Here is a 10,551-nt window from a genome sequence, read left to right as displayed (position 1 = left end):
AACTTTACAATACCTTTTGGCGAGATACACTTGTCTCGAAACATCAAAAGAATAATTACGTGTCTCTTACAATATTGGCACGGTGTGCCGCGCGTCTCTTCGGCGTTTCGCGTTTATCACTTATTTTATCGTTTCGAATTTAGTCTCGCGCTGGCCCGATTTTCGTTCGGGATTAAACTTTTTCTTTCGACGCGACTAACCTGTCGATAACGACGATAAAACGCTATTACTTCGTTTAACGACAAATTTCTGCGCCGCTCGAGAATCCGAATATTCGCGCTGCGTCTGTTGAAAGGGCGAGTCGAGTAATGATCGTTTGCACGTGTCTCGACACGTTTGTAAGATCAACCATTTTATTTGTTTCGTTAATTTTCATCGTTTTTTCGATCGGAAACAGCTGTGGAACGGGGAAATAAAAGCAAAAGTTTATTTCTTTCGTCGACTCTACTACTCGCGAATTAAAAAATTCCCACGCGAAAATGTACAAACGAGCTTTATCTTCTAGCAACGGACAAAGAATAATCTTGCTTTCGATTCTCGGCACTTCGATCGACGAAACGTCGAAACTTAAATGTACAAGATTCTTAAACTAAATTTGTCGTTAATAAAGTAGCCAACCACGCGTCTTTACTCTTGTCCGTGTCTACGTATCGCATACTTGTGTACAGATTGTCCCGAAAAGAGTGTACTTACTCGTCCAACCGAACGGAAACGTTTCGCGATCCATGCTTTTGTTTTCGACATACCAGCGCGATTCGAATGTTGGACGTTTCGAACGAAAGTGGCCACGTATCGCTTTTTCGATCGTAATAAGATCGAATACCTTTCGGTTCGTTCCAAGATGGAAAATCTGCGTGTTACGCGATATACGCTCTTTTCGAGCCACTCTATACACGCATATACGCGTACGCGTATAACGTAACTCGAACGGGCTTGAAAAAAGCGGTAGATAAAAGTCTGTATCCAATACTCTCGTGTTCTCGTGTTCTGTGTGTGTGTACGTGTGTATATATACAAAGCGAGTACATTTAATAACGGCATAAAATATATAGCTTAAAACCATTTCAGACCATTTACTGGTTGCGCCGATTCGAATGCGCGAAATCGCGTGAAATCGGTGAAATTAGTCCGTTATAGATCACGGCGGCGTTCGTCGATGAATCAAACGTTGCGATGACGTTCCACGAGAAGCTGGCCCGAGGAGCTTTACGTTCTCCATCATCTTGGCTTTCGGCTGCGAATATTTCTATATCTTGGCGCGGTAAAGCCGCTTCCGATGCTGAACATGCCAGGAGCGGCCGCGTTGAACGTCGGTGCGCTCGTCGTTCCGAAGTTAATGGATGGTGTGGTCGTGGGAGCGGAGAAATTAAAGCCAGTCGCTGCTGTTGTAGGAGAAATACATTAGTGAAATTTCTCTATCGAAATTTATATACGACCGACTTACGGTCCAAAGAAATAATTAATTACCTCCGGTCGACGACGTTCCACCAAACTGGAACGGTGCAGACGTTGATGCTGCAGCGTTGTTGCTAGCGTTGCCGTTACCGCCAAACGAAAACGTCGTGTTCTGTGGTTGTTGTTGTTGCTGCTGCTGCTGCTGCTGCTGCTGTTGCTTCTGCTTCTGATTCGCACCGAAACTAAATATACCACCGGTATTGTTGTTTTCCTGGTTTGTTTGTTTGGCGTTGTTCACTGTCCCAAAAGCTGTGTTAGGAGGATTAGACGATCCGAAACTCGGAGTTTGAGATCCGAAGGGTAAAACCTTGTTGTCGCCGAACGCGGAAACGGAGTTGGCGTTCGCGTTGCTGTTAGCGTTAGCGTCCACGTTGTTGTTGGCGTTGATATTGCTATTGACGTTGGCGTTAGAGGTAGCGTTGACGTTAGAAAGGGTACCGAAGGCGCTAGAACCGGATGCATTTTGTCCACCAAAGGTACTCGTGACAGAAGAACCGAAAGGGCTGGTAACGGTAGCACCGAAAACAGGGGGATTCGTAGCGCTGTTGCTCCCGAATATGGAACTGCCGACACCGAAAGTCGATGCGGTGGTTCCTGGTGTCGCTGAATTCGTGGCATTTTGCGAAACAAAGACCGGAGTTACGGTAGCGGTAACGGCGGTGGTGCTGGTGCCAGTACCGGTGGCGGTGCCGGTGGTAGTGACGGCGGCGGTAGCGGTACCGGTGCCAAACACGGGCACTGCCACGTTGCTGGAAATATTCGCGGAACCGAACACGGGTACACCGGTATTGCTGCTCGAAACTGACAAAGTGGAGCCAAAGGTAGACGTCGTGCTCGTTTGGGATCCGAACAAACTCGGTGTACCGCTATTGCTTCCGAACATGCTCGTGGAATTCTTGAAATTACCGCTCGGCGCGGTCGCTTGACCAAAAATGTTACTCGTCGTTCCGAACGTTACAGTCGGGACTGTAGAGCTAGCGCCAGTGAATAAATTGCCACTTGTTCCGCTTACGCTCGGCGCGGAGGTATTCGCGGCAGAACCGAACACTGGCACTGCCGCAGTACATGTCACTCCCGAAGAAGGAGCGCCGGTAGTGCTCGAGAATACCGGGGCTGAATTGATGGCTGGAAATCCGACGGAAGTCGTGTGGACGTTGGAACCGAACATCGGCGTGGCGGAACTCTTCGGAGCGGTAAACGCGGTGCTGCTAGTATTCACCGTGGAAGGTGTACCGAAAATTGATTGATTCGCGGTTGTGGTTCCAAAAATTGACGGACTGGATGCGTTACCGAATATGGAGTTGGCGTTCAAAGCGAACTGAGACGCGTTATTAGTCGGCAAGCTTCCGAAGCTAGGCAACGCATTGTTTCCGGTTGAAAACGCGTTCGCGTTCGCGTTCGTGCTTTCTATCGACGCTTTTGCCGTATTCGGTACATTGCCGAACGAAAATTCTGGTTTGTTGGTAGATCCGGACGTTGCGGAATTAGCTGCGCAAAAACTGAACGTCGAGATCGCGGGTGAGGTAAACGTGGCTGCTGTAGTTTTAATACTCGAATCGTGTGCGGTACTACCGACCGCGACGTTCGAAACTGAGCCACTTTGCCCGGACGCGCTATCATTCTTTGTACCGGAGGACGTACTCGTGCTCACGCTCGTGCTTGCGCTTTGAAGTTGTTGAGAGTTTCCCAATGACCCGAATGTGCTGGTATTTTGCGAAACGTTTCCAGCCGAATTGAACGAGAATCCTTCGGCCTTGGAAGTTTGCACGTTACCCTTCGTATTTCCAAAAGAGTACAGGGGAACAGACGAAGCAGCGAACGTATCTACGGTGGAGCCAGTTGAGGCGGTACTCGCGCTTACGGCGTTCAACGGTATCGCCGTAGAATTCGTAGTAGAAGTAATCGACGTTGATCCTGTACTTGATTCCGTACTCTGCGTAACGGTTGTCGTCGACGATGGTGCAATGTTTGCGCGTGTCGATGCACGTAGCGCGTTACCGCTTCCAAGCGGTAAATTCGGACCGGTGGCAAAGTTCTGAACCATTTGCGGGCCGTTCGTCGGGAAAGGATTAGTTGTTTCGATGTTCGCGTTAACTGCACTCGAAGTCGCGGGAACGGACAAAGATTTTGTCGCGCTGCTGCCAACGTCTCCGAACGGACTGGTCGTGGTAGAAGTGGCGAACAAAGGTACAACGGTGCTCGAAGAAACGGCATTGGACGTGAATAAAGTGCCGAACGAAGCGTTTGTCACCGAGTTCGACGACAATTTGCCAAAATCAAAATTTCCCGAGGTCGAGTTCGGATTGATTACGTTCGTCTTCGTGACGGAAGGTTGTGACGCGTTCGTGGACGTAGTCGTGAGCATACTTTCGGAAGCGCTGCTCGTTTGCTCCGGCACAGAAGATTCAACACTTTTTGCCTGTGTCTCGAAGACGTCGCTGTTAATCTGTGCTGTCGTGTTCGACGAGCCTTCTAGCGTCGGTAAATTAAAAGCTACGTGTTTCGAATGCTTAGCGCTCGACTGATTTGTCCCGACAACACTGGGAGCGACGGCCGACGTTGAGATAGGCGTGGTATTAATGTTCGTCGTGGTAGTCGAAGAGTTGAGAGTCGCGCAAGTTACAGGACATTCGACCGATTTAATCGCGTTCACTTCTTCCGCTTGAATCACTACGTCAGGATTAATTTGGCTAGCCGCTGAAAAATTAAACGAATTGTTGCCAGTCGAAATTTCATCTAATTTCCGCTAATTAATTTAGTTTTTATCGGTACTCACCTTTTCCAGATATGGCGTCGAACATGCTCTGAAGCCTCGCTTTCATACTGGTTTGCCTCATATCTGCTATATCCTCTTTCTTTATCTCTTCTACATCGTCCGTAGTAAATTTCGCTGCTATGTTACCTTGTTCTTCGACCAACATTCTCAGTTTTTCGTTCCTTTCCGGTTCCGCTTTCATAAACAATTTGTGCGTCAATTTCCCCGTGTCGGTAGATGCGACCAGTTCCTCAGAACGATTCTTTTTATCGTACGAATTCGAACGTTTCGCCTGAACGTCTGTCGTATGGTTCGAATCGATTTCGATACTTTTATTAGCAGTTTTCAAAATTCCTCTTATCGGAGAATCTCCTTGTATCTTATCGGAAGTGATCGACATGCCCGAATTTCTTTTCTCCGATACCTCCTGATGTTTTGGGCTAGTATTTTCAACTGGCGGCAACGAATGCGAGCTGTTGCTCTGTATACACTCTAAAGATTTAAAATGCTTTTCAAAATCTGGAGTTCCACTCCGTGAGAAATCTCCTGAAACAAATAAATCGTACAATCAAGCATAATTACGGTCGTGCAGAAATGAAATAGCTAGAACTAAATACTTACTGGCTTTCCTTTTCACACCGGAAGCAACGTGCTTACTGGAACTAAGGGAATTAATGATATCGTAACACGACGGTGTTTTTGTTCGTTTTGTCGGTCTATCCGTTTTACTTTGCGGAGAAGCGTCCTCTTCCGATTTCAAAGATTCTTCCCTACTTCTTTTTTGTTTCGTTTCATCCTGACTCTCGGATTCTTTGTTAATTACGCTCTCTGTTCGCTGTTTTTTTGCTAGATCGGAAGCAACGTCTTCTCTCGAAGCGTGTCTTTTCAACGATATCTCTCTTAAAGCTTCGGTGACGCTCGGAGAAGAGTATCGAATGGTATGAGGCGGAGCTACTCTAACCGTTACCGGAGTTTTCGGTCTCACGGATTTGGCATCTATCAACGGTACTGGACTAGCGTGAAGATTAACTTTTGGAAATTGCCCTACTCGATATCGAGACTGGTGAATCAACTTGTTGTTAGCTTCTGCCGCGTATTTTGTTAATCTAGTTGTAAGCCCTGGAGAAGTTACGTCGTTGTACACTCTGTAATAGAGAATTAAAGACGTACGTAATTGCTTCGTGACACGAATGTTTTTCATCCGAATACGTTAAGACAGAAAAAGCATACTTGCCTTTGATCGATATTGTATCTTGACGACGACAGTAAAGGCCCACCGATCGTATCCGTGGCTCTTGGATCGCTCGTGTTGCTGTCTATCTTGGGATTTACGCTCGTGCTCCACGGCGATACTTCTGTGTCAAAATACGTGGTATCTTCTCTTGTCGGCGTATGACTCTTTCTATATGCAGGAAACGCTTTCTTGGTCGAGCCTTGATTAGGAAATAGTAACTCGATCGTTTGATTCTCCAATTCCTCCTTGTTTCTTGCAAACATCGGTGTCGAAATATGCTTACTAAGGGGACTATGGTCATAGGACGAATGACCAGAATTATGATAAAATTTGTTCTTCGAGCTGAGACTGTTCGAAATATTGCTTTTCTCTGCATCCTTTGAAATTGGACTGAGCTGCGCGATCGAACCAAACCCTGAAGAATTTCTCCTAGCAGGATTAGAATCGTTGCTAAGCTGGTAACGTGTTCCACGACGTCTCTCCATCCTAAATTGGGTTAGGTGGCGTTCTCGAAAACGGCGACTAGCAGTCTTCCAGTACTGACGAATATATTGGTACGCGTAATGAACGATATTCTTAACGCTAGCACAAATTTCGAGAGAAACGTGTTTGCAGTAATCGAATAAGAGTAACGCGTGCGGCGACAATAAGCTGTCGTTGACGATCAAAGAGTAACACGCGTAAATAGTAAGGAATAATGAAATCGTAAGAATAAGTATCGGCCCCCAAATGTTATAGAGAAACACGCACCCACTCAACACGCTTACTAATGTGACAACACTCCGATTTCCTAAATCCCACATATTACTTTAAACAAGTAACCTCTCCATGTTTGAAAAGAGCACACTCACCGAATCACCGGAACCTTGCTGTACTAATATCAACGACATTATCGACGTAGTAATTACTACGCGATGCTACATACTATCTTTTTTCACAAAACATTTTTTCAAATTTACCTTAAATTTCACTTTCTTCTAGTAATTTAATATTCACGAATAAATTTTCGCAAAAGATTTGACAAACTTTAACACTATCCGTTGTACGTATCGTTAAACGGTGTGGCATGTATGGCGGTCACATATTTCTTCTCGAATTCACGCGTTTACAGCGCCATCTTGAATCGCATAATTTTAACGTTCTTTGAATTCGGTGGTTATTATTTGTTTCCATTTAAATAATGTTTATTGTAACGAAAATTTTCGTTTACTGTTAATTAATAAAAATGTTCTTTACATAGTGTATATACAAATATGCACTGAAGATGTTCAAGAAATACGAACGTCGTCTTAATGTCTTTTAATAAATCCCTATAATTTTTTTGCGCCGCGTAATAATTTTCAGATAAATTTCTATAAATAATCGTTTCACTGGCATTAAACGGAAAAAAATTCAAACTGATATAATCTTTTGTAAAGTTAACGATGCAATTTTTTCGATGAATCGATATTTAAACGAAATTCCCGTTTATTTTTTTATGCTTTGTAGATTAAACGTATGTGCTCGCATATGAAATAGAGACTTTATAGGCAAATTGACAACGATCGAAAGGAATTTCGTTCGATTATTTATAATTTATAGAAAACGATTATACGCGTACGTTCCGTTGTTCGGACCAATGACCAGATACGAGATTCCGAATTCCGATCTCGGTCCGAAGTTCGCTCGTTTCGGTTTCCATGCTAGCAGTGCACGTGGGAATTCCTCGTGATAACAGTACCAAGAGGAGAAGGAGACGCACATCGAATCGATCGACTGTAATAACAATTTGAATCAGAATCACATTTTGAAATCATGTCGTGGCTTTTTGGATATCGTAATGCACAACCACAAGATTTTTCACAATTCGTAAACCCACCGCTATCCGGCGGTATGACTGGCGGTGGAGATGGAGATTCTCATAATCCACCACCTAGACCGTCTCAAATGGAACCTTACCGATTCGATTCGAGTGCTCTGGAAAGAGCAGCATCAGCTGCAAAGGAACTTGAAAGATCCGGTATGAGTGGATTATTTGTATTACATGTTTCTCTTGAATAAAATTGTTACGCGAGGTTACGTAAGCAGAAAACGATTAGTTAGGTTAAGAGCCTCGTGTTTCCGATGACATGATGATCCATACTCTGACACCGCGATGATGCAATAAATTATCGTAGAAGAAGATTTTGAAAAATTATGATCACCAGTGAAAATGCTCACGATGCAACTAACCGAAAACATTATCCGAAAATTCTGAACATTAGCACAATTTTTCTGTTCTTATAACGATTTTCACTCGCCGGTTGTTCCCAAATTTTTCTCCGTCTTCTGTTCATCTATAGAGACTATTTTTTTCTTCTATGAAACTTAATAATTAAAATAGCGTATCAGGTAACAAGAGTCATTAATTGTAATTAAAATGCTAGTTATGTAAAAATATGTCCCTTTTACGTATGTTTCTTTTATTTTGACAGCGCACGCGAAAGAAGCGTTAGAACTTTCAAAATTGCAAGAAGCTACTAAGCAAGCGGAGAGACAGGCAGAAATGAAAAAATACGAAGCTAGCATAGAGCAAATGAAAGCGGAACAAAAACGTATCGAAGGAGAGGAGAGAAGGAAAACCTTACAAGAAGAAACTAAACAACACCAAATGAGAGCTCAGTATCAAGATCAACTCGCGAGGAAACGATACGACGATCAATTGATACAGCAGCAAAGAATGAATGACGAGAATTTAAGACGGCAAGAAGAGTCCGTAGCTAAACAAGAAGCCATGAGAAAAGCTACGATAGAACACGAAATGGAATTGAGGCACAAAAATGAAATGAAAAAGTTAGAAGCAGAGGTGAAAGCCAAAGCGAAAATAGATCGAGAAAATCAAGATTTAAATTTAGAGCAAATTAGAGTGAAAGCGTCGGAAAAGAGAGTGACGGTATTGGAATCTATAAAGTGAGTAAAGACAATCGCCGATGGGGAAACGATCGGAACGAATGAAATACATTTATCGAATATATTGTTTCAGAACCGCTGGTTCGGTGTTAGGCACTGGTATGACGGCTTTTTTGCAAGACTGGGACAAGATCATCGCTGCCACTGGTGGTTTATCTCTGTTGGCTTTTGGCGTTTACACGGCGAAAGGTTCAACGGGAATAGCTGCGCGGTATATTGAATCACGATTAGGAAAACCGTCTTTGGTTCGAGAAACGTCTAGATTTACGGTTTTGGATACGTTGCAGCATCCTATCCAAGCAGTAAAAAAACTTAAAAGTAGTCAGACCGATGCCCTATCCGGCGTTGTTTTAGCCCCAAAACTTGAAGAGAGATTACGCGATATCGCGATAGCTACAAAAAACACTAAACAAAATCGTGGAATGTATAGAAATATATTGATGCACGGTCCGCCAGGAACTGGTAAGACTATGTTTGCGAAGAAATTAGCAGAACATTCGGGTATGGATTATGCTATCGTGACTGGAGGTGATTTAGCGCCTTTGGGTCGAGACGGTGTCACCGCTATTCACAAAGTGTTCGACTGGGCAGCAACGTCTCGAAAGGGTCTTCTACTTTTCATCGATGAAGCTGACGCTTTCTTAAGGAAACGATCGAGCGAACATATTTCAGAAGATTTAAGAGCGATGTTGAACGCTTTTCTTTACAGAACCGGTGAACAGAGTAACAAATTCATGTTGGTTCTTGCTTCGAATACTCCGGAACAATTTGATTGGGCCGTAAACGACAGATTAGACGAGATGGTGGAGTTTCGTCTGCCAGGCCGAGAAGAGCGTGAACGTTTAGTTCGTCTTTACTTCGATAAATTTGTGCTTCAACCGGCGATCGAAGGCAATAAAAGATTAAAAGTTGCACAATTCGATTACGGCATGCTTTGCAGTAAAATCGCTGCAATGACCGAGGGAATGTCCGGAAGAGAGTTGGCGAAATTAGCTGTTACCTGGCAAGCAGCGGCTTATGCTTCCGAAGACGGAGTACTAACGGAGCAGATGATTCTGGATAAATGCACAGAGGCGATCAAACAACACAGACAGAAGGTAACCGATAACGATAACTTCCTATTATCGGTAAAATAATAATTAGCCATTTGTTAAAGGCTTACGAATTGCTATTGAAAAACTGTTTCGTTGATTTGGCGCGTTTCTTTTTTCGCAGGTTCAATGGCAAAGCGAGCAAGAAAAACAAGAATCAAAATCAATTTATGCAACTGAAAAAGAAATGGACGTTCAACCTATAAAACCGAAAACTGTGATCGAATCGACGCCAGAAGCAAGTTCCAGTGTAGCGACGGCTTAATTATTAAGCGTCGCTGCAGAAAAATTAGCGAATAATATTTTACTAAAGAAACTAGTATTAAGTAATTATAAAAAAACGGTGTAAATGATTTTAAATGAAAACGAGTTTAACGTGAACGTGACTCTCGTTCTCTATATAATGCGCGCGTGTATAAATATTGTAGAGCAGTGATACGTTTGTTAGTAATGTAAATTTATAGCTCGATTCAAATTTATATATATACATACATACATATATTGACACACCAGACACATAGTACACGCACATGCATCAATTGTAAGAACGAAACCAAAATCTAATTGAACAAAATTGTAACTCGATAGTAATGCATATATGATAGTTAATGCGTGTAAAAAAATATGAGTTACCTTATCCTTCAATTTTTAAATCATTACACGAACCATTATCGTAACTATTATCGTAACCATTAATCGTAAAAGTGTAAATGTTTAAATAATTTGAGAAGAAACCTATTTAAAAGACATTGTGTATTCTTTCATGACGTTTAATAAACATATAATATTTGTTTTCATCGGCGTTTATTGTCTAATCAAAAGCAACGTAAAAAGGTTCAAAATAAGCGAACACTTATAATTAACAGCATCGAGGTTTTTATTTTATAATTACAATTTTCGTATTTAAATCGTTTAAATCTTGCGTTCTTTACAGGCAAAATTTACTATTAGAATATCAAGAATCTATTCTGCTCTTAAATACGATGTTTGGTGAAAAAGATAGCTGTAAGATATAAATTAGTCAAAATTGTAAGACGAAGTATTTAATAAGAATACAGTGTATATCGCTTCAAGTAATGTACATAAAA

General features: G+C 42.6%; 2 protein-coding genes across 4 annotated transcripts; one reads left to right on the top strand and one right to left on the bottom strand.

The window, feature by feature from the left end:
* Positions 1–335: 335 nt before the first annotated feature.
* On the bottom strand, positions 336–6,549 carry LOC100881739 (uncharacterized). Of its 2 annotated transcripts, XM_076531308.1 has the most exons (6): positions 5,728–6,549; positions 5,445–5,643; positions 4,832–5,355; positions 4,232–4,756; positions 1,468–4,152; positions 336–1,382 (listed from the first exon to the last, which is right to left on the bottom strand). In XM_076531308.1, the coding sequence occupies exons 1-6, from the start codon at positions 6,245–6,247 to the stop codon at positions 1,219–1,221; spliced, it is 4,617 nt and encodes a 1,538-aa protein (XP_076387423.1). In that variant the 5' UTR covers positions 6,248–6,549; the 3' UTR covers positions 336–1,218. The 2 variants fall into 2 exon arrangements, with proteins under 2 accessions (XP_076387423.1, XP_076387415.1); XM_076531300.1 differs by having other exon boundaries at positions 5,445–6,549.
* A 543-nt stretch (positions 6,550–7,092) lies between these two features.
* On the top strand, positions 7,093–10,260 carry bor (ATPase family AAA domain containing bor). Of its 2 annotated transcripts, none has more exons than XM_003700475.3 (4): positions 7,093–7,443; positions 7,898–8,372; positions 8,446–9,469; positions 9,588–10,260. In XM_003700475.3, exons 1-4 carry the CDS (start codon positions 7,239–7,241, stop codon positions 9,726–9,728), a joined length of 1,845 nt encoding a protein of 614 aa, XP_003700523.1. In that variant the 5' UTR covers positions 7,093–7,238; the 3' UTR covers positions 9,729–10,260. The 2 variants fall into 2 exon arrangements, with proteins under 2 accessions (XP_003700523.1, XP_012154135.1); XM_012298745.2 differs by lacking the exon at positions 7,093–7,443 and adding an exon at positions 7,496–7,814.
* The last annotated feature ends 291 nt before the right edge of the window (positions 10,261–10,551 follow it).

The sequence above is a fragment of the Megachile rotundata genome, chromosome 1 (assembly GCF_050947335.1).
Source record: "Megachile rotundata isolate GNS110a chromosome 1, iyMegRotu1, whole genome shotgun sequence".
In the NCBI taxonomy this organism is placed as follows: domain Eukaryota; kingdom Metazoa; phylum Arthropoda; class Insecta; order Hymenoptera; family Megachilidae; genus Megachile; species Megachile rotundata.
The sequence above is the reverse complement of the archived record's forward strand: the minus strand, read 5'-3'. Positions and strand labels throughout refer to the sequence as shown.